General features: G+C 41.8%; 1 protein-coding gene across 18 annotated transcripts; it reads right to left on the reverse strand.

Moving 5' to 3' along the window:
• Nucleotides 1-119: 119 nt before the first annotated feature.
• LOC308324546 (uncharacterized protein) lies at nucleotides 120-26,976 on the reverse strand. 18 transcript variants are annotated; one of them, XM_080776624.1, is made up of 36 exons: nucleotides 26,911-26,976; nucleotides 24,567-24,645; nucleotides 20,983-21,021; nucleotides 20,600-20,632; nucleotides 20,340-20,372; nucleotides 20,181-20,252; nucleotides 19,861-19,944; nucleotides 19,740-19,769; nucleotides 19,408-19,440; nucleotides 14,243-14,308; nucleotides 13,472-13,513; nucleotides 13,248-13,301; nucleotides 12,977-13,021; nucleotides 12,344-12,397; nucleotides 12,024-12,071; nucleotides 11,841-11,891; nucleotides 11,109-11,162; nucleotides 10,788-10,835; nucleotides 10,608-10,658; nucleotides 10,099-10,149; nucleotides 9,693-9,737; nucleotides 8,404-8,457; nucleotides 8,086-8,136; nucleotides 7,818-7,829; nucleotides 7,154-7,198; nucleotides 6,675-6,722; nucleotides 6,507-6,572; nucleotides 5,378-5,422; nucleotides 4,146-4,298; nucleotides 2,785-2,832; nucleotides 2,605-2,676; nucleotides 1,870-1,896; nucleotides 1,551-1,592; nucleotides 1,015-1,041; nucleotides 639-695; nucleotides 120-469 (listed from the first exon to the last, which is right to left on the reverse strand). In XM_080776624.1, the coding sequence occupies exons 2-36, from the start codon at nucleotides 24,631-24,633 to the stop codon at nucleotides 465-467; spliced, it is 1,752 nt and encodes a 583-aa protein (XP_080632750.1). In that variant the 5' UTR covers nucleotides 24,634-24,645; nucleotides 26,911-26,976; the 3' UTR covers nucleotides 120-464. The 18 variants fall into 18 exon arrangements, with proteins under 18 accessions (XP_080632750.1, XP_080632751.1, XP_080632740.1 ...); XM_080776625.1 differs by lacking the exon at nucleotides 26,911-26,976 and having other exon boundaries at nucleotides 6,675-6,719; nucleotides 24,567-24,711; XM_080776614.1 differs by lacking the exon at nucleotides 26,911-26,976 and having other exon boundaries at nucleotides 24,567-24,711.
• Between the last annotated feature and the right edge of the window lie 291 nt (nucleotides 26,977-27,267).

Here is a 27,267-nt window from a genome sequence, read left to right on the forward strand (position 1 = left end):
GTACGGAAGATGCTTGTGTTCACACCGTGAGAACAAAATGCAGACAGAGCACTATAGGCCACAGTATAAATGAGGTCAAATCCTTCGTCCCAGGAACAAATATTCATTCAACATTATTTGGCAGATAATTTATTTGCTTCCGAAGGTTAATACAATGAACATTTATCTAAACGTCACCAAAATTAACAGAATGAGGAGACTTGCAGGCAGCTTATAGGCACTTTCTTGCCTTTTTTAGCATGGAGATACAACAAACACTCCAGTAACAGACAAGGGGTCATAGTAGAAGAAGATACCACACAAAGACAATAGCACAAAACCGAGGACATGGAACAGAACGAGACAGGACACGACAAAATGGAATGAAACAAACAAGAAGCTAAAAAAACAAAAACAAAAAAAACATTACAATAAAGACATCATGAAAAAACTCGATTTACTTGGGTGTGTCCATGTCGTTTCAATTAGCCTGGGTAAAGAAGGAGATAGAAGAGGCAGGGTGAGTAATGCGTACACATTAAATGGCACAGTAAATGGCACACCAAACAACCGAATGTAATGGTTTGCTGCATGTGCAACACAGTATCACGGGATGGGTCATATATATCATTGCACAATAAACCACCCTTCCTCCTCACCTTTGTATCCAGTTCCGAGGACACCATTCAGTGCGCCGTATTTTCCACCTTGGCCTCCTGTGAAAGGATCAACCCACATTGTAAATGTGCTCATGGAAGGGCAGCAGTAGTGAACAAATAAGCTGAGAAGGTTTGCTTGTATGCCACCCTAAAATACCGGTAGTCCAACAGTTGAAAATATGCTTTGTTGAAAGGGTCATCATGTGACAAAGTATACGTTTGTATTATTTACGTTTGTAAGTATTTTATAGAGCACACAACCAGCTAACAAAGTAAACTTTCCTGGACCTCATCTAGTCCCCATACACATACCTTTTACACTAAATTGTCTAAATGTAATTATTTTGCCAATACAATTTTGTGAATGAAAGATTACCTGCTTGCTGAGCTCCATAGCCTGCTCCTAATATGACAAAAAGACAACGTACCATACATGGACCTCAGTAAGAACAACGTTACATGGACATGTACACATAGACATGTACAATTTTTGCATTTAGCCTTCCCTCCAGTCTCACCAGCCTTTTTTACTATTTTGTCAAACGTTTAGAATAGTTAAAATAGCCAATGTACAAGCTCACAACGTGTCGATGTAGATCGGCTAATTGAACTATTGAAAAATGTTTTTCAAAATAGTAAAAAAAAAAAAAAAAGGCAAAGAAGTTTAGGGATCATGGACGAAAATAGAGCCCAATGTACTGTAAAGGTCATGTGTGTGAACTTTGAAGTGTAAATCTTTTGTAATAAGACTGTAGGCCATCAGGAGTGAACTGGAAGGAGGATACAGTGTGAGCTCTAGAGTCTGTGATATGCAAACCGCGTCAGACCTTTATGGTTGTTGTTTTCAACAGTGTCAGACTCTTCTCTTAATACTCAAACTAAATCCGCCTTAGAAACATGCTTATTGCTTACCAGCGTAGGCATCTCGTCCTGCACCTTGCTGTCCAGCATAGGCTTGGTAGACACATGCAAGAAAAATAAACAATGAAACATCAAAGAAGCCAAAAGACATTATGCAAGACACACATTTGTATCACAATCACTTACAACTCCTCGTGTAACTACCGTATGTCTGTGCAATGAGACGAGTCTGATGCTTGATGTGCAAGGAATCTGCTCAGACATTGCTCATGTCATGTGAGTGATTGTGGAAGTCATAAAGTGTGTGTGCGCGCATACTTGTGTTTGAGGTGGTAGGTATTTTGTACAACATGTGTATTCAGTCAGTTACCTGCTTGCTGGGCTCCATAGCCTGCACCTAATATGACACAAAAACATACATGGACCTCAGTAAGAACAACAACGTTGAAGTCATAATTAAACATGACTAACAACCAGCATAAGAGAAGCCACATGGGGAGGCAAACAAAACGTATACATAGACATGTACCATTTTTGCATTTACTGTAGGCTTCCCAACCAGTATACCACCAGCTTCCAGTCCATAAGCTTGCATAGCTACCCGGAGTGTATATTAAAGTAAACCGGCAACTTTGTGCACAGTATTATGCCATACATCGTGAAAAACCTTCAGTAGATTTGGCATCTCTTCTATTCAGCTAACTAGTTGGTGGGTCTTGTCCACATTAAGTAGATGACGGTGGTTCTGTGTTCAGTGTTAATTGAAAAAAATGGAAAAATGAAGGAAACCATAGAACATGTGTCCACGACGGCCACAAATGGGTCCCGACAAAGTGTTTGGTAGGTTGTGTAAGAACACCCTGGGGGACTCCTCCGTTCAAATAGATTATTTACAGTGTACTGGTCATACTGGTTTGGTTGTTTACTGTCAGATATAGAACAGATCCACACATGGTGTTGAAGTTAACTGATCATGCAGCGTGAGAGGTGATTTAACTAAGTAAACCATACAGTAATTGGCTGGGAGGGCCCCCAGATGATAGTGAAGTGAGAATTTAAGAACTTTTTCAACATGCATCACATATAGATAAAGGCTCATTCTCACCATATTTGCTGGCAGATTTAGCGGCCTCTGCCCCCAGGGCAAGCTGTTGTTGAGCACCATAGCCAATATCACCTATAGGTGAAAGAGGGATTATGTTTTTGAGAAGCAATGGACTCATTTCAATTCAGTTGTATGACTTGCAATCGATACAATTACAAAGTTCTGACCCAGAGTTCTTACCTTCCAGTCCAGTTGGAATGACTGGAGCACCACCGTAAGGTCCTGCCCCTGCAGTAACAAACAGATGATATGCAATGATATCCCTGATCTGCTCACCATTTTACATCTATGTTCTATCTGGTAAAAAACCCTGAAATAGACCACTCCAATTCTTTCTCAAACCTGCATGTTTTTGGGCAGCTTAATCATAATGGATAGAGAGAGAGAGAGGCCTTATCATAATCTGATGAGGTGGATGCAGCTGAAACTGAACTCCCCCCACACAAAGGATTAAAAGCAGCCATTCTCTTCCAGTTAAATTCCATTACACGCATAATACTTAATGAGGTACTGGTGATCACCATGACCAACTCTTATTATTGAGGAAAAGTATAAAAACCATGGGCTGACTAGTGACTATATCCTCTTGCAATGGGATCAGCAAAAACAGTACTACCTTAAACAACAAATTCCGAGTTATTATACCAAATATTGATTTAATTAAATTCATGTTTTGTTCACGGTGCATCGTACACCATATTTACCACCTCACGACAGAAAAAACACAGTATCAAGACTTCTGTACTCCTAAGTTAAAATGGTAGTATTGTGTAAAAGAAATATGCATTGTATTATTCTACAACTTTATTTGGAATTTGGGACAAATGTCAGTAGTTTATAAATAGAATGAAAACGTTCATTATACTAAAACATATAGTGGTAATATAGGAAAGCAAAGCATATGATTTGCAGAGGTCTCTTATTTTGTTCCATAGTTGCAGTTCTCAGTCTTACTCATACTGTAGTGTAGATGGTAAAACTATGTCAACGGACAGTTTGACTAATAAAGAAACTAAAGAGATTTGACTACATAGCGTACTGAAGTAAAGACAATTAGTCAACCAACTGACTCAATTCGACCACTGACACCAGCACAGGAAACCTGGTATCATCAAAGCCATGTTGCTAAATTGTAGGTGTTGCATGCACACAGGTGTTGCAATCTTCACTTCACAGCTGTGTCTATTCTTATAATTTCCCTTTTCACTGCATTACAACAATACTCTCTCTTCTCTCCCTTACTTCCAATTCATCACCATAGTTTCGACTCTAAGCCCAGTTGTTCTAAAACATTTTCATAGCCATTACAGGCACATACATTACTCTGAGCATTTTGCTGTGGATCCTCAGATGAGAAAATGTAGTTGTTTTTGCATTGCTATGAGCAATTATTCTTTTGTTGTGAGGTGATAACAGCAGAACAAATAAAGCTCTCTCAGTAGAAAGTGAAATAACAAGCAAATACATATTCCTTTCAATAGATACCCCTAAGGAAACTGTAGGGTTTGTGTTGTTCTAACCCGGGTGTGTACAGTATTTACCCATGCCAGAGTCAGCCCCGAGGCTCAAGGCCCGGGTACCCCCATAGGACCCCCTGTTGTACCCGGCTGACTTCTCATCAGCCCCCATCCCTGTGGGGACCATTCCCTGGCCCCCATAGGCAAGGGCACCAGCAGGGCCAGAGCCACCGCCCCCTACAGACATACAAAGGATACTGCATGAAGGAGGATTAAAGGTTACATGGAGATGGACAAACAGTGACAAGAGATGGAAGGGATCAGTTGAGGACGTAAATATGTGAGTTTATCAAAGTCAAATGGAGTCACCATGAAGATTTAACAAGTATATTTTCATGCATTTGGATTGATAATGAACATAATGATGAGTTGAGTTCCAAAAGTATATTATGCATATATCTAAAAACTCAATAAGTTTGTATTTTATTTATTTATTTGTATATTATATAATATAAACAAGTAACTTCCGGTAAGGCTTTGCTTTTCAAAACCAGATGCTTTGGAACACGACTCTATATAATGTTTGGCAAGATGACACATAAGTGGTGTTTAGTGGAAACAAATAACTGAAGGAGCGGTTTCTTAAATCAGAAACAATAATAAAAATAAAAATAAGAAAAGCATTGAGAGCAGAGAGGAAGAGGCACAGCAAAAATCTAATATTGTAGCAGTCGTGAGATAATAGAAGAAATGTCATGTTCTCGTCAATGTGGTTGGTATGGTATAGTCTCGCAAAGCCAGATGATCAGAGATCTCTGCCTATACCAATACTTCTGGGGAAATCTAAATTCAGTGAATGGGCGCTTAGATAGAACAGTGTGGTAAGAACTGCTGCTGACAAACTGCTGCTGACAAACCAATCCTTTGTTTCTACAGTGCAGTTCCTTGGAAAATGTCTGGATTGTTCCAACTTCCCACCCAGTTTTACCCCATTCGTTGATTTCCCCATGAGTAGGCAGAGATCTCCATGCAGCTATGCAGGACGATATGTAGGGAGAGCCCGGGTGAGGCATTATTACAGTATATGTAATATATACTGTCAACTGTCAACAGTGAATTTGACAGTTGGCGAAAGAACAGGTTTTGTTTTGCCCCTTAAGCATGAAATATAATATGAAGTATTTCTCCTTCCATGCATGTATTTCTCCTTCCATGCATACATCCTTGTTATGTGTTGTGACATTGAATTGCAGAGAACAAACACATAGTCCTCAATTGCAGCTCGCCCAATAGGCTTTCATCCTTGAATCTCTTACCATAAGCCCCCTGGCCCTGAGCACCATAACTTCCAGCACCAAGGCCTAGAATATCATCAACACAAACATGTCATACATTAATTCACTCTTCTGCTGAAGCTGCCTAATTTATGCTTCACAGTACGCCGGCGTCACATGCTGAAAATGGCCAATCCACAAGCTCACAACGCATTGAAAAGAGCAGATCACAAAGATTTACGTCCAAAAATAGCCGATCTACAAGCTCAAAATAATTTGCAGAGATAAAAGCTAAAAGCCCCATTATACAACAAAGTGTACTGTGGAAATCATGCTTTTATAGGCCTATTTAGTTTCACGGTGGTGTCACTAGTGGAAAATATTAAATAGGCTTAAGTATTAAATAGGCTTTAGGATATTTTCTTTTTAGTTGACCAAAAACAATCAGATTAGACCAGACCAATTCCACAAGTCAACAATTCTATAAAATATATCTACACTACACCTAGTGGAGAAACCATATGGCCCTGAATGTGATTGGCAGTGTCCACGTATTGCACCAAATAATTTGGTGCAAATTTTCTTAGCAATGAAAAGGTTAAGTTAGAGTATAGATTGGTGTTATTATATGTTAAAGCTGCAATCCGCAAGTTTCAAGTCCTACTAGTGATTCAAACCACGTTATGCCATGGTAGACCAAACTGCTACTGCTCTTCCAAAACTGCTTTGTTAGCCAGGGCAGATATTTCACTTAAAAGCTTCACACTTCAAAACTTAATTTGGACACTTTAGTTTTTGTTTTCTACATTTTGTTTTGAATGAATATCTTTTATTAAAAAAAAGGTAAACATTTCATGAATTAAAAACAAATTAAATTATTTTCTAATAAAAATCTAAGAAATTCCATAAATAAGAAAACAAATGTTTAAGAAGTATAGTGAAAATAGCCGGTCTACAAGCTATTCGTTGTGTGCTTGTAGATCTGCTATTTTCACTAGTTTGGGTCACGGGAAAATACGTCTAATCTCTCTTCTGAGTCTCGTCCTGCAAAGTTTGGGAACCACTGTCCTACTTGATATTTGGGTTAAAATTCTGTTTTATTCCTTGAAATAAGTTCAAATTTCCAGCTTTAAGGTGATACAAATTATTATTACGCCCAAAGAATGATTACCTTCACTTTTCCCAGATTTTCTCCCCATCCCCTCACCATCAGCTAACACAGATGGATTACCAAGCCCTGAAACATAATTATAATCATTGCGAAATTATAATTATGAATGTGAGTTGGTGAGTTCATTAGTAGATGGCATTCCTCTGGGGATCTTTTGTCAGTACTTACCTGCTACATATCCATTGCTGGCATCACCATAGGGATTCCCATAACCTGCTGAGAGGAGGAGGGTGCACAGATTAGGTTCTTCAAGAAATAGCAGTGAAAGTGACTTCATGCTGAACAGAAGAGTTGAACACTACACAGCATTTCTCCGTTCCGCTGGACGTGCTGCGGACCTGGCTTTGTGTTTGACTTGTCTTGTCCCGTCTGTGTACCAACATGAGAGGAAGACGTGTAAGTGATTGGGGGGCAGTGGTTGGATCCAGCTGGCACCAGCAGCTGGATCTCCACTTACAGTGAGAATAAAAGATGGAACCTCACCAACTCCAGGCCAGTATAGTATAGAGATGAACTGTCCGTCTTAACTGAGGACCATTCCAGCATCAAAACACAACACCGGCACAGTAATGTGTACACCGTGGGTAATGTTTTACACTCTCAGGGTTAAATAAAAACTGCAGAGAGCGTTTAGTTTCATCCCTTACCATAGCCATTGCCTGCACCGTATCCTCCTGCACCGTCACCATAGCCTGTTGGGAAACAGACACTTTATAGTCAATTCAGTAGCGGGCACGACATACATTTAAAGATGATAAAAGTTCAGGGACAGATTCCACACACCAACATCCAAGAAAACAAACAAGAGGAATATTAACAGAGATAATATGATGGAGGAGTTGATTGGTTATGCAGCTAAAGAATTCATACTTTGACCTTGAAGGAATACAATTAACCACCGGGTCATTTTAAGAGAGAGAGAGAGAGAGAGAGAGAGTGATCCAAGCACTTTTCTACAGTAAACCTCAAAAATAATTTGAATATTTTCAAACTATAGCCTTGCAAGCAAATCGTTGGTTTGCAAGGCAAAGTAGACATTAGATTCCTGCCTATTGCAATAAGCAAAGCTTTGGGTGCCCAGCTCCGCGTTTCCTCTGTTGTGGACTTGGAGCCTCATTTTGACTGTGGGTTTTAATTTGAATGGAGGGACAAGAAGGACAAGGAGGCGGAGCCCATTACAAGCCAGAGTGGGAGGAGCAAGTATACACCATGAGGAAGTTAAGAGATAAACATTTTTAATAAGGCATATGGGTAGAAGAGAGAGATGAGAAAGGAGGAGGGATGGAAAAACAATTATCTAGGGATGCCTACCTTGGCCGAGACCTAGAGAGAGAGAGAGAGAGAGAGAGAGAGAGAAGAGGGAGGGGGGGGGGGGTATAGAGAGAACAAGAAACAAAACAAGGGATGGAAAAAAATGAAACATTGTGCTATGATAAATATCTAACATTTAAAAGTGTTGCAACTGGAAACAAAATGTAGTTTGAAAGTGTATAAATGGTGTCACACATTTATCCAAGGCAAAGTGCCGGCTTGGATATAAATGTGCGACACTGCACCATTTACAATTGACAATGCTCACCCGTGAGTTTGCCAGCTCCAGCACCAAGGGGGTACCCTCCTTGTCCCAAAGCTGTGGATGATTTATGGAAGTACATTACCAAAGGCTGCACGCCTCCATATCCAGCCCTGCCTCAGCTAAGGGCCGATTCATACTCCTATTTTAGGGCCGAATAAAAATAGGTACCTAAAGTTGACTCTTCGGTGCTACTGAAAATTTCTGACGAGCCGAAATCATTTCGGCACTACAGTGCCGAAACAGCGGTAAAATAGGAGTATGAATCGGCCCTTAATTAGTCCTCACATATTATCTGTCAGTGTCCAGCATTACATTACATACCTGCTCCATAAGCGCCAGTGCCATGGCTCGCTCCGTAGTTCCCTGCAAAGTAACCTGTGAAAGAAGAAGTCATGGATGGCTCAGTAAAAATCACCCGTGATTGGCTGTGCGGTGCCCGAGGGATCCAATCCCTGCATTCACATTAGCGGCATTTACTGATCTGCATGTATACTGCAGTGCAGGCAATGGAGTGGGAAGAGAAAGTGAGTGTAAATCACACTCATAGATGGCCCAGGCACACATACAGCATGTACAACATCCATGCAAATCACACGTATGTTTGTGAGCGGCCCCTGGCTTTTGACCCACAACAACTGCACCCATGCATCAACTGGACACGCAACAAACTGTGGTACAAAACATGCCAACATGGTCCAAGAGAGAAGCACTGACATCTAATCTAAACAGAAAATGGGTGCTAAACAAAAATACATACAAACAATGGAGAAGAAGGAAAGTCTGCACACTGATCTGTCGTCCCTGTAGAAAATATTTGATTAAGGCGACTACTGAGGCCTCATATACACACATATCAAACAATTTTTTTGTGTTCTGTGTTCAATGCTATTCCAATGGGAGTCACGTGGTTTGACCAAACGTTTGTGTTTGATGGCTGTGTTCTGCCCACCATTAAACACAGAGAGAACACAGATGTGTTTGATATGTGTATATGAGGCCTGAGAGCTACAGATCAGTGTGCAGACTTCCCTTCTCCACAAAACATGCCAAACCAGCAGAAACACATCAAATTCAAATCATCGTGCCTGCTCACAAGCCAACAGTCAAACACATTAACCACATGAACCCTCTCTCTGTCATAATAAAAACAACAATTGTTAAGAATATTCAGTGAAAATAGCATACTGTAGCTATAATTGTGGCACGTTGTGAGCTTGTAAATCAGCTATTTTAGCTTTTTTTTATATAGGGTTTACGTGGTTAATAGTTATGTAAATTATGAAACTATAGTACTGCAACAATAAGACAGAAATGTCATTCAGAGATGAGGCAATACATCCCCCGGCATGCGCGTGGTATTTGTGCACACAAAATGATGGCGTTCAACACATGCAACTCAAAGCGGAACAAAGGTACAAATCAATCATCTATAGGCCTATAGTCTATTGCCTTTCCATTGTGAAGTCCCTATTCCAAACCAAACCCTAAAGATCATAACACCACCCATAACAGTTGCTGCTAATAACTCTATGTTGACTTGAAACATGCTCCATGCATTATGGCTCAAACAAAGACACACATACTGTAGAGATAGGTGATTCAAGCTTTACCATTGCCATTAACACCATTACGCACGCCGGTATCAGCACCATTTCCTGGAATCCACAACAGTGTTTACTGAATACAAAAACAACAGCAGCGGCACTACAATAGATTTACTGTGGCCTACTTTAGACTCTGGTTGTATACAGTATATAGTCTTCTAAGACACTGACGCTTCCAATTTCACTGTATAACGTATAACTTATAACAGTATAACTCATTGGGATAAAAACATGAACTGAAAGACATGCAGGAAGACAACTAGACATACAGGCAGACATGTGCCTTTGCCACTCTGACCTGGACTTCAGTACCTTGAATCTTCCTATCTGTTCCAGGGCCAGATCAGACCATTGAGTGTCTTACTGTGTTGCATAATGTTGCCTCAAACTAAAACTAAATAGAGAAGGTTACCATTGCTTTTTGCTGCTTTTCCATTTCGACCCCCATTTCCTGGAATATGTCCTATACAGACCACAACAGATTATTAGTGTAAATTCCCTTCAGATATATCCCTACAGTATGGATCACATTGCAGATGGTAGAAAGACATCTAAAAATAACACCATATTTGTCACCATCAGCATTGCTGATATATTACAATATAGCACATGTGAGCTCAGCTGTGCCTGAACAAAAACCTAAAGACCACGTGACAGTGATCCTGCCTTCACGCATCAGTTTCAAAGTTCAGCGTGAGTGACATCACTGACTAAGGCTGGATGCAGAAATAGAAACATTGACCAGATTCTTGCACTGTGTTTAGCTGCCGGGGGCCCTGCCACTATACCTGGACCATAACCTGAGAACCAAGGTTATTCGGTACAAAGCAATATAATCTAAGACAAAGTCTTTACTGTTGGTTTTCAACATGCTCACTTGGACAGAAATACACGTACAAATACATGCAGGTAACAGTTTACCATTGCCTCTGACTGCCCCGTCATTGAGACCTCCATTCCTGGGACCATATCCTATAGACACCAGGACACTGATTACTGCTCATTGAGGAGCCGTCAGAAACATTGATGTGTTCCATACAAACATACATAACATAATTTCAGCATTTAAATGCTGTGTTTTACAAGCAAGAGGTTTTTTACCATTTTTAGGACCATTGCCATTGGTGACTCCAGCTGTGGCACCATAACCTGGGGACCACAACACAGAATGCCTGAATGCAAACTGCAGCTGAATCTGAACGAAAATACTGAGAAACAAACATTACAGGCCCCAAACCAGAGAGCTCTATTCACACACTGTACTCAGCAGCATGTTTGGGCATGCATCATCCTATACAGTTTTATGTGACAATTAAGGTGGGTATAATTTGTTAATTATCAGTTATATTGTTTAATATAGTCATCCATTCCTGAATGGATTCGAATATCAGGACAGACACACATGCAGGCTGGACAGTTTACCATTGCCTTTGACTGGCCCTCCTCCATTGACACCTCCGTTCGCTGGACCAAATCCTACAAACCAGGACACTGATTACTGCTCTCATTGACGACCTGTCAGAGACTTCACCCTCTCAATCACAAAGTCCTGACGACCGTTGTGTGATTCTAAATCCATGCAGAAGTATCTCCATTCAACATGCTAAATGCCGTGCACATACAAGCAGAGGTTAATTTGACCATTTCTAGCGCCATTGGTCACCCCAGCTGCTGCACCATAACCATTTCATTTCATTTCTATAACATAATATTAATATACAGTAATCATATTCAAACAAATGCAAAGTGGGAGCAGAATCCAACACTTGAAAAGAACGGCAGAAAAGTACCATTGCCATTTTTAGCATCATTGTGACCTGCCAATACCTGGACCATAACCTGAGAACCAAGGTTATTCGGTACAAAGCAATATAATCTATACCTAGAGCTGAAGAGAAAGTCTTTACTGTTGGTTTTCAACATACTCGTTTAATTTTGGTTAAGGCATGTCAAAGTGTGTGTGCGTGTGTGTGTGTGTGTGTGTGTGTGTGTGTGTGTGTGTGTGTTTATTTTTATTTTTATTTTTATCAAGTGCACTGCTCTGTAGTTGATTCACAACATAGATTTGTACTTTTCCTGTGAAAACTGTGAAAGCAAATTTGTAATGCACTTGGACAGAAATACACATACAAATACATGCAGGTAACAGTTTACCATTGCCTCTGACTGCCCCGTCATTGAGACCTCCATTCCTGGGACCATATCCTATACAGACCAGGACACCGATTACTGCTCACTGAGGAGCTGTCAGAAACATTGATGTGTTCCATACAAAAATGAAACGACATAATTTCAGCATTTAAATGCTGTGTTTTACAAGCAAGAGGTTTTTTTTACCATTTTTAGGACCATTGCCATTGGTGACTCCAGCTTTGGCACCATAACCTGGGGACCACAACACAGAATGCCTGAATGCAAACTGCAGCTGAATCTGAACGAAAATACTGAGAAACAACATTACAGGCCCCAAACCAGAGAGCTCTATTCACACACTGTACTCAGCAGCATGTTTGGGCATGCATCATCCTATACGGTTTTATGTGATAATTAAGGTGGGTATAATTTGTTAATTATCAGTTATATTGTTTAATATAGTCATCCATTCCTGAATGGATTCGAATATCAGGACAGACACACATGCAGGCTGGACAGTTTACCATTGCCTTTGACTGGCCCTCCTCCATTGACACCTCCATTCGCTGGACCAAATCCTACAAACCAGGACACTGATTACTGCTCTCATTGACGAGCTGTCAGAGACTTCACCCTCTCAATCACAAAGTCCTGATGACCGCTGTGTGATTCTAAATCCATGCAGAAGCATCTCCATTCAACATGCTAAATGCCGTGCACATACAAGCAGAGGTTTGACCATTTCTAGCGCCATTGGTCACCCCGCAGCTGCTGCACCATAACCTAGAGACCACGAGAGCTGTTAATGACATTTCATTTCATTTCTATAACATAATATTAATATACAGTAATCATATTCAAGCAAATGCAAAGTGGGAGCAGAATCCAACACTTGAAAAGAACGGCAGAAAAGTACCATTGCCATTTTTAGCATCATTGTGACCTCTAGCTATTATGTTCCCATATCCTGATGACCCTGTCTGATCTGAGGCACAACAGCTGAATGCAATTAAAAACTGCAACTGAACAACAACTCTGGCTGAGGCAAATCAATCATGCACACTACTAGAGAGTTCAGTTTACATGCAATTCCATTTATCGTACAACACAGTTTGCCGTGTGCCATCTATGGGTAACAGTATATAGGAACATGTTACCATTGCTTTTAGCGGCTGAAGGCCCTGCTACAACTGGAACACAACCTGGATGAATGAATCAGTATTCAGTACCAATCAAAAGTGTATCTTCTAAATAGAATAGTCCAGTTCCAACATACTCAACATTAAAGACATGCCCAAAATTCCTTGATCAAGGATATTCATACTGGATAAGCAATAAGCATGTGCTTTGTGGTATGTTACAAAACAAACATTTCACAATACATCAAGACGGACGTGTACGCAGAGACATGCTGGTAAACCAGTTTACCATTGCCTTTGACTGGCCCTCCTCCATTGACACCTCCTTTCGCTGGACCAAATCCTACAAACCAGGACACTGATTACTGCTCTCATTGACGAGCTGTCGGAGACTTCACCCTCTCAATCACAAAGTCCTGATGACCGTTGTGTGATTCTAAATCCATGCAGAATTTCACCATTCAACATGCTAAATGCCGTGCACATACTGTAGTGTACAAGCAGAGGTTTTACCATTTGTAGCGCCATTAGTCACCCCAGCTGCTGCCCCATAACCTAGAAACCACAAGAGCTGTGAGTGATCACAGTGTCTCAAATCACTGAGATGGCAACATCTGTTTAATTTAACACTGGCTTTCTGGTTCGCACGCACGCACACACGCATGCACGCACAGTCGCGCACACACACACACACACACACACACACACACACACACACACACACACACACACACAAAAACAGTGGAGAAAAAGCATTAATATGTTCAATAGAGGTAGCTGTTTAGTGTTAACTTATAAGCATAAATACTTAAGTATTTGAGAGGAATTAACCTTTACATTTATTAGAAGTTTAACAATGAACAAAACAATGATGAAAGAAGAAGAATGAAAGAGTGCAAAACAGCGAGAGATGTGTTCACTGTTCATGCAAAAACAAAAGGGAGTTTAGCAGTCAATCATCATGGGTGTTGCATGGTAGGCACTAGGGCAGTTGCTAGGATTTTAGGTGTGGTTGCTAGGGCATTGCCTGGGTGTTTGCAGTAAGAGCCAGTTGTCAAACAGGAGTTTCCACAGGGTGTAGAGGAAGTTGCGAGGGGAAAACAGGTGGCTAGACAGAGTGCAGTGGTTTTCAGGGCATTGCTATAGGGTAAAACAGCAGGTGGTTGACTGGGCTTTGCTGCATGCAGTGAAACAGGTGGTTCCAGGGTGCACCGAAAAAGATTCTAGACAGCAGACTGGTATCTGAGGGGGCACAAATGTAAACACATGCACATTTACATTTACCATTGCCGTTAGCACCCTGTCCATTGGGAACACCTCCAGCTCCTGGGCCAAACCCTGGGCCAAACCCTGCAGACCATAACAGTGATTACTTAGAAATGAAACAGGAACATGGGCTAGTGCAGCAATCACTTTCCCATAAAATGATTACACATTGGAAAATAAATGTCTCTGCTCAAAATAGTAGCTATAACAATCCTGAAATGACCATAGGGAATAATGGTCAGCACTTATATGTGCATCCATGCCCATGCACTCATGTTTAAATGTACACGTAGAAAATAATATAACGGCATGCAATTTAAAACCCATTGTCTGCTTTAACCTATGACCCAGACCCAAATCACAACATCGGCCTTGGGTTGTGCTACAGTCAGTCACGATAAGACACTCCAATTACTGTGTGGCAATGGTCAAAGCCCAATGTCACCGGCGGAGGGTCAACAGATATGCAAATACAAGGCAGCAGGACAGTCACCATTGCCTTTCACACTGTGATCATACATCAATTTGTTATACGTCAATTTTCCAAAACAAAGAATAAGGATCCAAATTAAAGAGCAACATTTTAAAGGTAGGAAAGTTACGTTTTACAGAAATGCTATGTATGGCCAAAAGAGCACCCATAAAATGATATGGTAAATGTTAAAATACTCAGTGTTAGATGAACACTATGGGTTTATTAACGGTTTAATAGCTACAGTAGGTGGAAACAGGAAACAATACACTAACACTACACATGTATGTAGCACATGTATAAATGGTAAATGGTAAATGGTGCATTTATATAGCGCCTTTATCCAAGGCGCTTTACATAGATTGTGCATTACATTCACCCATTCACACAAACATTCATACACTACACCGATGGCGGCAGAAACCATGCAAGGCACCAACCAGCACATCAGGAGCAATTAGGGGTTCAGTGTCTTGCTCAAGGACACTTCGACACTAACTCTGGGGGAGCCCGAGTTCGAACCGGCAACCTTGCATGCAGTCACCATCCAGCCACTCTACCCCTGAGACACCACCGCCGTATCACCTGCACATGTTGCTCTAGTTGCTAGACGCAGTTTGATTCCAATAATACGTCTGAATGAAAGAGGGGAACCATCCGAACAATGTTTAAAGGAGAAGTTGGGACACAACAGCCATACTAAAACAAACCACAGCTAGATGAGCAGTGACAATAATGAGATGGATGGACTATGGATCGGACAAGACATGAAATTAATGTTATAAATAAATAAATATAACGTTTCCCATTTGCTACGTTTTATTTAAGAGAGTATACTTTCCATTCAGCATTGATGACCAAGACTTGTAGACAGCTGTGTTTTCCTACCTACCTATCCATCAGGATAGCTTCTATACTTAGTAACGCTGTCTTCTACTTAGTAACGCTGTCCATACTGTCCATACCCCTTTTGGTGTTAGCACTATGTTATGCTTTAGCTATTGAAAAATAGCAGATCTACATGCTCATAGCGCGCCACCGAGTGGCGCGCTACGAGCTTGTAGGTCTGCTATTTTAGAAAAATCGAAGAGCGACTGACAGAAGACATTTTTTTAATCTGATCTCAGGTCAGAATGGAAAACTGTCAGGATGTAGAAGACATTTTTAGAATCTGATCTCAGGTCAGAATGGGTTAAGGAGCCACAGTGCTGCCAACTTCAGTGGAAAAGTTACACAACCAATGTATTTGCTGCCTTCACACTGACTGACAAGGTATCAAAGACCTTTGATACCTTCCGGCGTGCACAGACATTTAGAGGGGCAGGTGCTCAAGTGAAAAAAAGGGCACCTTATTGTTGTGCAGCACGTGGAACCGGCCGGTTGCCTTAACAGTGTGAGATTTATTGATTTTGTGGCGTAAATGAAATATTAGAAGCTTTTTTTTAATCAATAATTGATCAATGTCACCATGGTCCACGTACTGTACAAAAAAGGGCATATTGCTGTCCAGAGGGCAAAGGGCAGGTGCTCTAGCATCACTTGGTGTCTATCTGTGCACGCCACTGTACCTTGCCTTATTATTTGAACGAGCAGATACATAGTTTTTGGTGTCCTGAGTTTTGTGAACAGAGAATCCATATAGTTTCTCTTTTGGACTTTGTGAAGGCGCAGCAGTCCCACCTCCCTGTGTTGTCAAGGGACTGAGACATTTTTTTTTTTTTTTAGTGGTGCAACCACTCCAAGGAACAGCAATGTCCGTGTTCGTTCACCTATGTGTCCGCCTATGTATGTGACATTAATGAGCACGAGTATGACTATTAGTACCAGTAGGGGCGCCGTTGTGCCAGAAACAGAGAGATAGTGCTGTACCGTTGCCTGCTAATGAGAGAGAGAGAGAGAGAGAGGGGGGGGGGGGGGGGGGGGGGAGGAGAGTTGCACCACTCAGTTCACACGGGTCTGACTTTTCATCAACAGGCAGCTGAGGCGCCAGACTTTTGGCAAACCTTTGTGCTTCTGAAGCCACCAACAGAGGGCCTTTGAATCCCATTCCATCTGACACATTAGCGGTATGTCCATAGTTTATGGCAGTCATATTTTGTGGAACAGGTGATACATAGCTTCTGGCATTTGAGGAGGACTCTGATTTGTATTGCTGTCTTTAGGGCTCCTCTGTGGTTCTAGAGTCTAAACCACCAGTCAACTGTATGTCTGTTACCACAGGTCCAAAGTAGGCTACTTTTGTTCCTTTACCTTGTGAGTCAGCAGGATCAAATATTTGACTGTGTTATCAAGGTAGCGTCGTTCAGAGACGTGCTCCTTGAAATAGAGTTAGTGGGCCAATACTTTTTACCATACTCTGCAGGTGCAAGCAGGTCTCAAAACCATTCCTGCCTGTAACTGAAAAGTGCAGCAGCACCAAGATTGCTTCCCATCATATCAGCTCAAGACAGGAGGATTAATGAAAGTTAAACTTTTTGCTCCTTTCAGAGCCTGAACAATGTCCCTCACACAGTCTTATTTTCAGTTCCACCTAATGCTTCCGCAGACACATCTGACAGAGTGATAGCATCATGATTCATTCATGAGTTATGGAGCGCTGAGATAAAGCTTAAGGTCCCCTGTGCAATTCAACAATACATTTTACTGCCCAGTAGCAAGAAAACATTTACAATTTTATATGTGTATCAGACCACTTAATCTGATATATCCCATATGTCTGACAATAAACAAGACTAAAAGGCAAGTATGACACACAATGCTGACAAGTCATCATCAATTATGACCTTAAAACAGACCCCATTTCAAGGGTAGAATAATTCAAGAGGCTAAAACAAATAAAAACTGACCAAAAAGCAATAGACAAAGCCACATCTAGAATAAATATCCAAAGATCACACCCGTATGAAGTGAGGGGCACTTTTATCATACATCATCTTGACATATAACATGCCGATTTGCTCAGACACATAATATGACGTGCATTCGTTGTAGGACAAAAATACTGATTTGCTTGTCTACATGGATGTAAATTCTCAATTCATCGTCAATGGGAATTTAATGTTTGTGTAAGACGAAAACCTACACTAATATCTGGAGGGGGAAAAAACAATGCAATCAAATGTTATTGCAATAAAGACAACAGTCAAAAACCCAACATCAAGTATAGCCTACAATATGATGTAGTGATATGCACAAGTTATAGGCTTAACTACGATCTACAAAAGTGAATTATCACAGATGTAATTGTCACATCATCACATATCCTCCACCAACCCCTGCAGACCACAATAGTCACTGTGAAAACATGTCTGTTTAAAGTGATTCCAACTTGAAAATCCCATCTAAACCCTCTTTCTAGCACTCTAGCTCAGGAACATTATACGTTGGAAGTCAAAGCCAGGCAGAGTGCGTGAGCAAACCGAACGACAACATGGCCATATAAAAAGGGACATGGCGTGACAGATACAGAGATCTCCAAGTATGGGCATATCAGTCAGATCTGCGGCCCGATCCTCTAGTATGATACATTGTCCAATCTACAATATTATGAATTAAATGTACTGTATCTACACAGCCAGGTGTATATATATATACACATGTATATATATTATATACAGTGTATACATACTGTGTCACACAAACACACAGGACAGGACACAGAGGTTTACCATTGGCAGCAGTCCCATCCTGCACCATACCCTGCAGACCACAACACGCATTGCTCAACTCATTAGCTCACTGAGCGGCGCACGCGCGTGTGCACACACACACACACACACACACACACACACACACACACACACACACACACACACACACACACACACACACACACACACACACACACACACACACACACACACACACGGTAATTATGAACAAAACACTGATCCATTGCTGATTTAAAGCCTATTTTAGATGATTTCAGACAGTAACTGCTGGAGAACACATGCCAAATACATCACACGGGGCACATGACACATAGACATTTCTTGTCGGTGCATAAACATATCGTTTATACTGTCAGGAGGAAATCACCTGTATACCGGCTACCGGTAACTCAATTTTTGATTTTTCTTTTCATAAATCAATGCAGGAATTCACAAGACTGCTAACCGAGGCAGTTGATGAGCATTCGATAAACAGGACTGACATGCAAATGACCCAGTGTGCATTTGCATTCATGACGTTGACGACGTCAGTAAAGTGAAAGTCATAAAGGTTACGTCCAACACAGGTGAACGACAACAACATAAACAGACATGAACACCAACAGCTGCTGATATTACCATGGGTTTTGGTTTCTTGGCCCCCTGGCCAGCTCCTGCACCTGTGGTGATGGCAGATAGAAGCACCCTAATTGAGAATGCTCAAACATCCTGTCATGGTTATGCAACACTACATAATTGCTCCTCATTGCTTAACCACAAAATAATTTCTTTCTTTCTTTCCTTCCTTCTTTCTTTCCAACGCCATAATGACATATGCCCCAAACAGGAATGCCCACTTTCAACATTCCTATTTGGGGCATGTGAATATGCCTGAATAAAAGCAAGATACCACAGTGGCACATTCTCTGTAATGCACCCAGTCACAACCACAGCTGTGACTGATTACGGCTGACAGGGTGTGTCACCCAAATCTCTTTGGTATGGAGAGAGAGTGTGCAAACAGGGTGTGGTCTAGAGGTGAGCTGTGAATGGTCACTCACCTGATCGTGCTCCAGGATAGCCAACCCCATATCCTAGCAACAAGACAAGAGACAAGGTCAGAGAGAATCAGAGTAATGGCATCTATCACACATTACATCACTAGCCGGGTTATTATTTTGACTGCAACGTGACTCTGTAATTTATTTGTCGAGGGGCAATCTGCTCCATGTATCAAGTTAATAGACGATGACAAATTGCAGCTTAACTGGTATTAATCTGGCAAAGAAATAAGCATGCATGGGGCTTAAAGGGGAGTCTTATTTATTGCGTGCACTCTTACTTGTGCAAACAGTATATGCAAACCACCAGACTCAGACTGACAATCACTTACCCGGAGTGCCATAGCCTGCACCACCATAAGCTGAAAAGTCACAGAAGCACACATTTTTATAATACAATACTGTACTTCTGAAATGACAAATCTTAGTTGATCTGTTTACATTTTAGCGTACCTCCACCACGCGGCTTCATTCCCTGTCCCAAGCCATATCCCATTCCGTTCCCAAGTCCAGCTCCCATCGCCATTCCCATTCCACCTGCAGTAAGAGTATGTGGAGTGTAGAAGTTAGACTTAACGTGACTGCGTCGCTTGCTGATTTACTGATTACTGATTTGCAATGGACAAAAGTGATGCATCACGTCCACAAATCAAATGTGTGGAATAGCTGATTTTCCATTCACTGCATGCATATATTCTGTATAGACTATGGAATATCAGCCATTCTAGGGCTAGGTACAGTATGAGTGACAGTTTGATAAAAAAATTACCTACCGAAGGCACCTTGGGCTCCATACCCAGCACCTTGCTTCAGTGCACCTCTGGGTACAAAGCCTCTATATCCCCCTTAGGAATAGAGGCAAGGAAACTGTTTTACAAACTACCCTAATGACAACATGTTGTCTTGAGTTGTGTACAATACATACAACTTACCGGCACCAAGGTGGGCCCCTGCATAACGTCCACCTGTTGATGTCAAGAAAAGGATAATTAATACGATTTAATATCCGGACCAATCTGCTTAAACACCCAATTTACTTCCATAGCCTCCCAACGCTCCCATTGCTCCCAGAGCACCAACACCTGAGAATGGATGAATGGATGAATGAATGAATGAATGAATGATGTCTGCAATGTCATCATACTGGGAGTAAACCAAGGTAACGAGGAGTTAAACGGACAGTGTCACTGACCTGCAGGTTTCACTCCCATTCCCAGGGCAGCGGCTGAGGAACAATAGAGGGAAAAAATGTTAATACGCACAGATCTGTAGGGCACACGCGCGCACGCACACACACACACACACACACACACACACACACACACACACACACACACACACACACACACACACACACACACACACACACACACACACACACACACACACACACACACACACACACACACACACACACACACACACACACACACACACACACACACACACACACACACACACACACACACACACACACACACACACACACACACACACACACACACACACACACACACACACACACACACACACACACACACACACACAATTTGTTGGAGGGGAGGATGAACTTACTCCTGCCTGGCACGATTCTCCCCATCTGAGGTCTAATCCCTGAAATGTTCAAAAACAATAACATTAATTTAACATTCCAATATCCCTGTAACACAGAGTGGCTATAACATTTCCATGTACAGTAAGTGTTATAATTGACATAAAAAACCTGTATCCTACCAGCAAAACAGAATATTCACAAAGTTACCTTTCAGGAGGAATATTAACAGGTGTTTCATGCATGCATTATATCCACATTATACGATCTATACAAGTGCATTTGGCTCGTTGTGTTTCTCCTATATATTTTGGGTATGTCATTAGAGGTGAAAATCTTCACAATTACCGAGGGTCTAACTAGGCAACGGGAGGAGGCAGAAACAAACAAGCCCCTATTGATGGCATTGGAGAATGAGACAAAACTGGATAGAAACCGTTGAAAAGTTTCCCCTCGCAATGGGTTGTCATATTTGGACTGCATTTGCCACCACCTCATTCACACGCTTTGATCCTCAGCAATTGGATGGTTACTACAGACACTGGCCATGGAGCAGGTCCATCTCACTGAGATCTCAGCGACAAGGCCCACGCCACCTTTGATCATGTAACACAGACATTGGGTATTTAACACATAAATGATGTGGAGTCACTGAGGTAGCTTATCTGTCAGAGATATGACATCGATGCCAATTTAACATTCTGCCATTGTGATGTCATGTCTTTGATTAATTAATCTTAACAGTCAATGTGTCATGCATGAAAACATGAAAAGCATTTCTCTAGTGAGACCTTTCACTGTCGGGTGGAAAGAAGATGTTGGCTTGACGGCCCGGGTATCGGAGGAGACCTGAGGCTTTCTTCACCCTCCCAATGACTGATTGTGGGGGTTAGCAGAGATGGAGTACTTGTAGAGAGGCTGGGGAATTGGGAATTGGCTTTACTAAATTGGGACTTGAAGGGGAGAAAATGTTTTAGTTTTTTCTTTTGTCTTGAAGGGGCATGTTTTGCACAATAACATTAGTCTTTTCATTATGTCTGCCCACTTTGTGATTCATACAGTACGTTTGTTTACCTCAGTCACTGATGCTAAATTCTGATATAAAATTTATTTTTTCTATGAATCTGTGACCCGACACCCATACTGTTACAAAACGAAAATAAAAAATATTTTGAAAAGAAAGAAAAGCATTTCACTACCAGGAGGTTGGCTCCAGTTAATGGCCGGTTAAACTCTGTGTGAAAACCAACAGAGATGATACAAGACCGGGTCAGAGTACCCGTCTCTCTGTCTGTGTCCTTTTTATACTCATGTATATGTCATTGGTATACTGTATGCACATATCGCATAATATGGGCAATATCGGTGGGATCGGAGGTCCTGGTAAACCAGATCTCCATAATGCCTATATGGTCAGATGATCGGTGGTTCTGGAAAACCGCAGATCCAACAGGCTTCACGTTAGGCAACACACTCCCTCAGGTCCTCGGCAATATGCACACGTATCACACGTATCTCAAACTGATCGACAGGAGTCGATCAGTTTGAGATTACAGAGAGCGTGACAGCATCAGTGACACCAGGTCGCATTTACTGTGAAGACCTGCATCTCCCATCAGTTAGTCACGCCTCCATATATGGTCACGCCTCGTGACATCACACCTTGTGACATGTCACGTGACCATATATGGCCATCTCCATATATGAAGATCACGACACTGACCTCATCTAACCCTGGATAACCATACATGGAGAAGACTGGATCATCATTCATCAGATCTGCATATAATTATGGAGCCAGTCAGCAACGCTTTACATTCACACACACATTCATACACTGATGGCGGCAGAAACCATGCAAGGCACCAGCCAGCACATCAGGAGCAATTAGGGGTTAAGTGTCTTGCTCAAGGACACTTCGACACTGACTCTGGGGGAGCCCGGGTTCGAACTGGCAAGTGGCAACCTTGCGGTTACCATCCAGCCACTCTACCCCTGAGCCACCGCCTCCCCTTCTGAGATTCCATATGTTGATCTGACCTCATCAAACCCTGTACACTCAAGACACGCTCCATATATGGCCAGTACATGGCCAGGCGGATGTGTGCATATGAGCGTGTTACGTTTGTGACGCCCACTTTCCATCCACAAGGCAATTTGTAGATTTAAGATCATTATTCTAAAACATTCATTAACCATGATGTTATACTTAATCTACAAGCCAGACAGTCTGCCTGTCTGTCCGAAGCCAATCTGAGAACCCATCGTCAAAACATAAAGGAAAATCACACCCATGTGAAGTGAGGGGCGCTCTTATAATCATACATCATCGTACATCATTTCAATCCGGCCAATCAGAATTTGCATCCTCACCTTCGTCTTCAGTGTTTGTGTTTGCACAAACGCTCAAAGCTGGCCATTCATTGTCAATGGCATTCAATGTTTGTGTTTAGAGGACAATGTTTGTGTTTACAGGACAATGTTTGTGTTTACAGGACAATGTTTGTGTTTACACAAACCCTCAAAGCTAGACATAGGAGGGGCTAGCGGCCCTCAAAACAGTGCCCTCCTTTTCTTCGAATTTGACGTTAAGTCAACAGTCTGAATTAAGCTAATCTCACACATTATTGTGACACTGCCAGAAGGCAGTATTTCTTGTTCTATACTTTTTTTTAAATTTGTAACTTTAATTTTATAATTTGACCTCAATAGGTCTCTGGCTGAAACCTTGCCTTGCGTCATAGAAATGTCATACATAGATGACTGATCTGTCATATGACGTTATATGAGTCTGAGCCACATACAGGAGCCACGTGGTTTCCATGTGGATCCTGATGTATTTCTGAGCGGTGCTATACCCGCTCCAACAATTGACTTTGAGTGTATGTTAATTCCGCCCCCAATTCCCATTTGCGTCGATGGCAAAATAAATGACTATGACGTCATGTATACTTGATAGTGGGAGCAGAAGATCAACTCATCAGAGGCACCGCTCACTACACATTGAGGTGTGATTTTTCACTTTACTTAAAGCACACAGTTCATGCTATATAATGCAGTATATAAGTTATTATTATGCAATGTAAAATTTGTATAATGTATTGAAAAACCTATGAAATGTGGAATACATGAAAGAGAAACGTCCTGCATGCTAATGTGGATTTTACGATAAGTCTTTATAAAATGATTTATAGTTTTTATTAGTTTTAAAGTTTTCAACCAGTGGTCCGGGGACCACCAGTGGTCCTTGATGGAGGTTACAGGTGGTCCCCAGCTAAACGATGGAGAGCTGGTAACCAAATGGACCCATAAGGCCATGGCCATGAGTCTACACAATTATATAATGTACTGTAAGAATTGTTATTTTGATCAAAGTTTGCCTGTTATCGCTCCTATGGTACCACATCAATACAGCGTGGAAATGTGGACAACAATATGCCGGGTTTTAGGTCTGAGAGGCTAAATCTCATCAAACGGCGGTCCGTGGCTCAAATGCAGAATAAATAATGGGAATAACAATGAAAAGGGTTGAAAACCACTGCAATAAAGTGTAAATTAGCCCTAAATCCCCATTCCCACTGGTTGTCACACACGGTGTTTCTCTTACCTCGTTGCAGAGTGAGCTGTGCCAGCCACAGGACCAGCGTGGTCTGAAGAAGAACTCGTACCAACATTATGTAGGAGACCTGGTCCGACAAACAGAGGGAGCAGAACAGCCTGAAAAACAAACGGACTGACGGGCTGGACACAGAGAAACAGAAGACAACTGGACAGCTGTATTATGTAGATACATCTTTTATATGATTCTGACACCGATTCCTCACTCCCTCCCTCCCTCCCCCCTGACCAGTCCTTCCCACCGTGCAATTGGGCCGTGTCTAGAACCCAGTACCTGGAAACCAAACCACACCCTCCTCTGTGTTAGCAGAGGCAAGAGATGAGACCCATTTCTGTCCTTCTCACAGAGCGCACACACCGCTGGGCAAGGAGGGACGCCAGGGTCAGTAATGGTATATTTACACTGGAATGTAATGTGTGTGTCAGTGGAGAAGATGTGAAACCAAAAAGATGTAATGAGGCCGAGGGTTAGATCATGGTTGAGATAGGGACATATAGGGCAGAGGTCCATTATAAAAGTAACTGCCCTGGTGTTCAGATACTAAAAGGATGAAAAGGGGCAGCTTGCCAGCAAAGAGAAAGTCGCTATCAAACACAATAAATCAACAAAATTCAGTGACATTTTACCCGACCATTTTGTTATCAAATGCCTCTGCGTATATGAGCAGAGCAGGCCCTCATTTGAAATCCTTGCATGGCCTCCTGTCTTTAAAGCAGCCCCCTGATGCTCTCTCTTCCATCTCCATATAGCGATATACTCGTCGCACGGTGATTTATTCTCATCCTTATAAATGTTGTATTTTCAACGGAGGTCAAAATGACACACTGATACAGAGGTCTATGCCGATGCAAACAATGTAAATGATGACGACAATTATGCTACATATGTTTGGATTGAAGACCACGGCTATAAACCTTAACCTGCATAATAAATCATACCGGTATACATAGAAGGAAGGCTACAGAATGTGTACAGATTTAAAGTCTTGGACAAACAGAAAAGGAAGAGTTTCAAAACGCTGGCTTCAAGTGTTTCTCACGGAGACCGAAAGCCATAGAGAGGAAATTCCTCTCAGTGTTAAAAGTGCTGAAGATGCTGCCCAGAGCAAACACCCAGTGGGTCAGCCTGACGTCTCTACCACTTACTGAACTATTTACAAAGTGATGCTAGGGAAAGTATTACAACACACACACACACACACACACACACACACACACACACACACACACACACACACACACACACATCATCCAGACTCATAGCTCAACAGGTGTCAAATCTGGTCTTTCACGGGTGAGACAAACGGGACCATGCAGCTTCCCAAGCAAAATCACCTGATTGTTATTGAAAGACGTGTTTTGGTTAAAGAGGCATGAAATTATGCCTGTTAAAAACAGGAAGGGGGAAAATCATTAGGACAAATAAACAGCATGTCTAAAAATCTCTTAAATATCCCAACGAACAGCTAAAAAGGTACAGTATACAGTAATTGTAGAGTAAATATGACATCATTTTCTGAGGGAAGTTCCTACGCCAGGCGCTGGACAAGTGAGTGAAAGACAACGTAGAATAAATGTTTAACATGGAAACCTCTGCAGACAGGTTGAAATATATTCCCCAATGAAGCCACCTCTATTAAACACTTTCCGTGGTGTTTCTACAGAAGAGCATTGTAATCAAGTTCCATCAAAACAGGCCGTCTATACTCTGAGCTCTTTGTGGTAGACAGGTGTTCGTTTTGTCTGTTCAGTCTGTGAACAAGGGGCATGAAGCATGGCATTATTGACATCACAGCTCGTCTTCTTTACATCCTATATACAGTAGCCTGGGAGGTCCCAGGGCCAATATGACGGTAGCACTTCAACTCAACACCATGTTGAAGTTTCTGTTCAAACTGTGGCAGAGCTTAACCCAACACTCATTGCAAATGTTTGATTGGAGATCCATTCATATTCGATTTTTTTCATGACCCCCCCCCCCCCCCTTCTGAAAAGTTTGGTTATTTTACTACTACATTAAGGACACATTCATCAGACCACCTCGTGGACTTCCACGGTGGTTCTGAGAATAAGACAATAACAGAACCCACGTCTGAGTCATAGATGGTGAGAAGCTACTCCGTCGCACACGACTCCCCTCTAAATATTTATTTCTACTCGCGTTTGCGGCGCCCCTAAACAAAACCTGCATGGAGTACGTGCTTTAAGCTTTAACGCTGAAGCTTGGACAGGAGCATAGGTACCGGGCGTGATGCGGTTCTGATACAGTCATTCAGATTACAGTAAAGAGAAGTCAGACATACTGTACAGACACCTGTTTGCTGGTTCATTACCTTGGATGAGGTGAGGACAGAGTCTGGGATCCTGGATGGCTGATTCAGTGTGGTCGGTCATAGTTGGAAAGAAACACCATCTGCCCACAAAACATACAGGTGAGACGGAAAAAGAATGTCACTCTTTGTCTTTTTGTGTTCCTCATACGTGTGCTTTTGGTTTGTTTGTGCTTTGGTATGGCGACAAACATACTGTTTGTTGCTCTCAATTAAATGCCCACAGTGTCTGTGTATCTCAATAACCTATCCAATAACCTATATCCAAAGTGTTGCCTTTGCCGTTAAATACACTTATAAAAGCACTGTGCTCATGACATCATGATACAGCTGACATAACCTTAATGTAAAACATTATTG

Source organism: Protomyctophum bolini, assembly GCF_963924005.1.
Source record: "Protomyctophum bolini genome assembly, chromosome: 11".
Taxonomy (NCBI): domain Eukaryota; kingdom Metazoa; phylum Chordata; class Actinopteri; order Myctophiformes; family Myctophidae; genus Protomyctophum; species Protomyctophum bolini.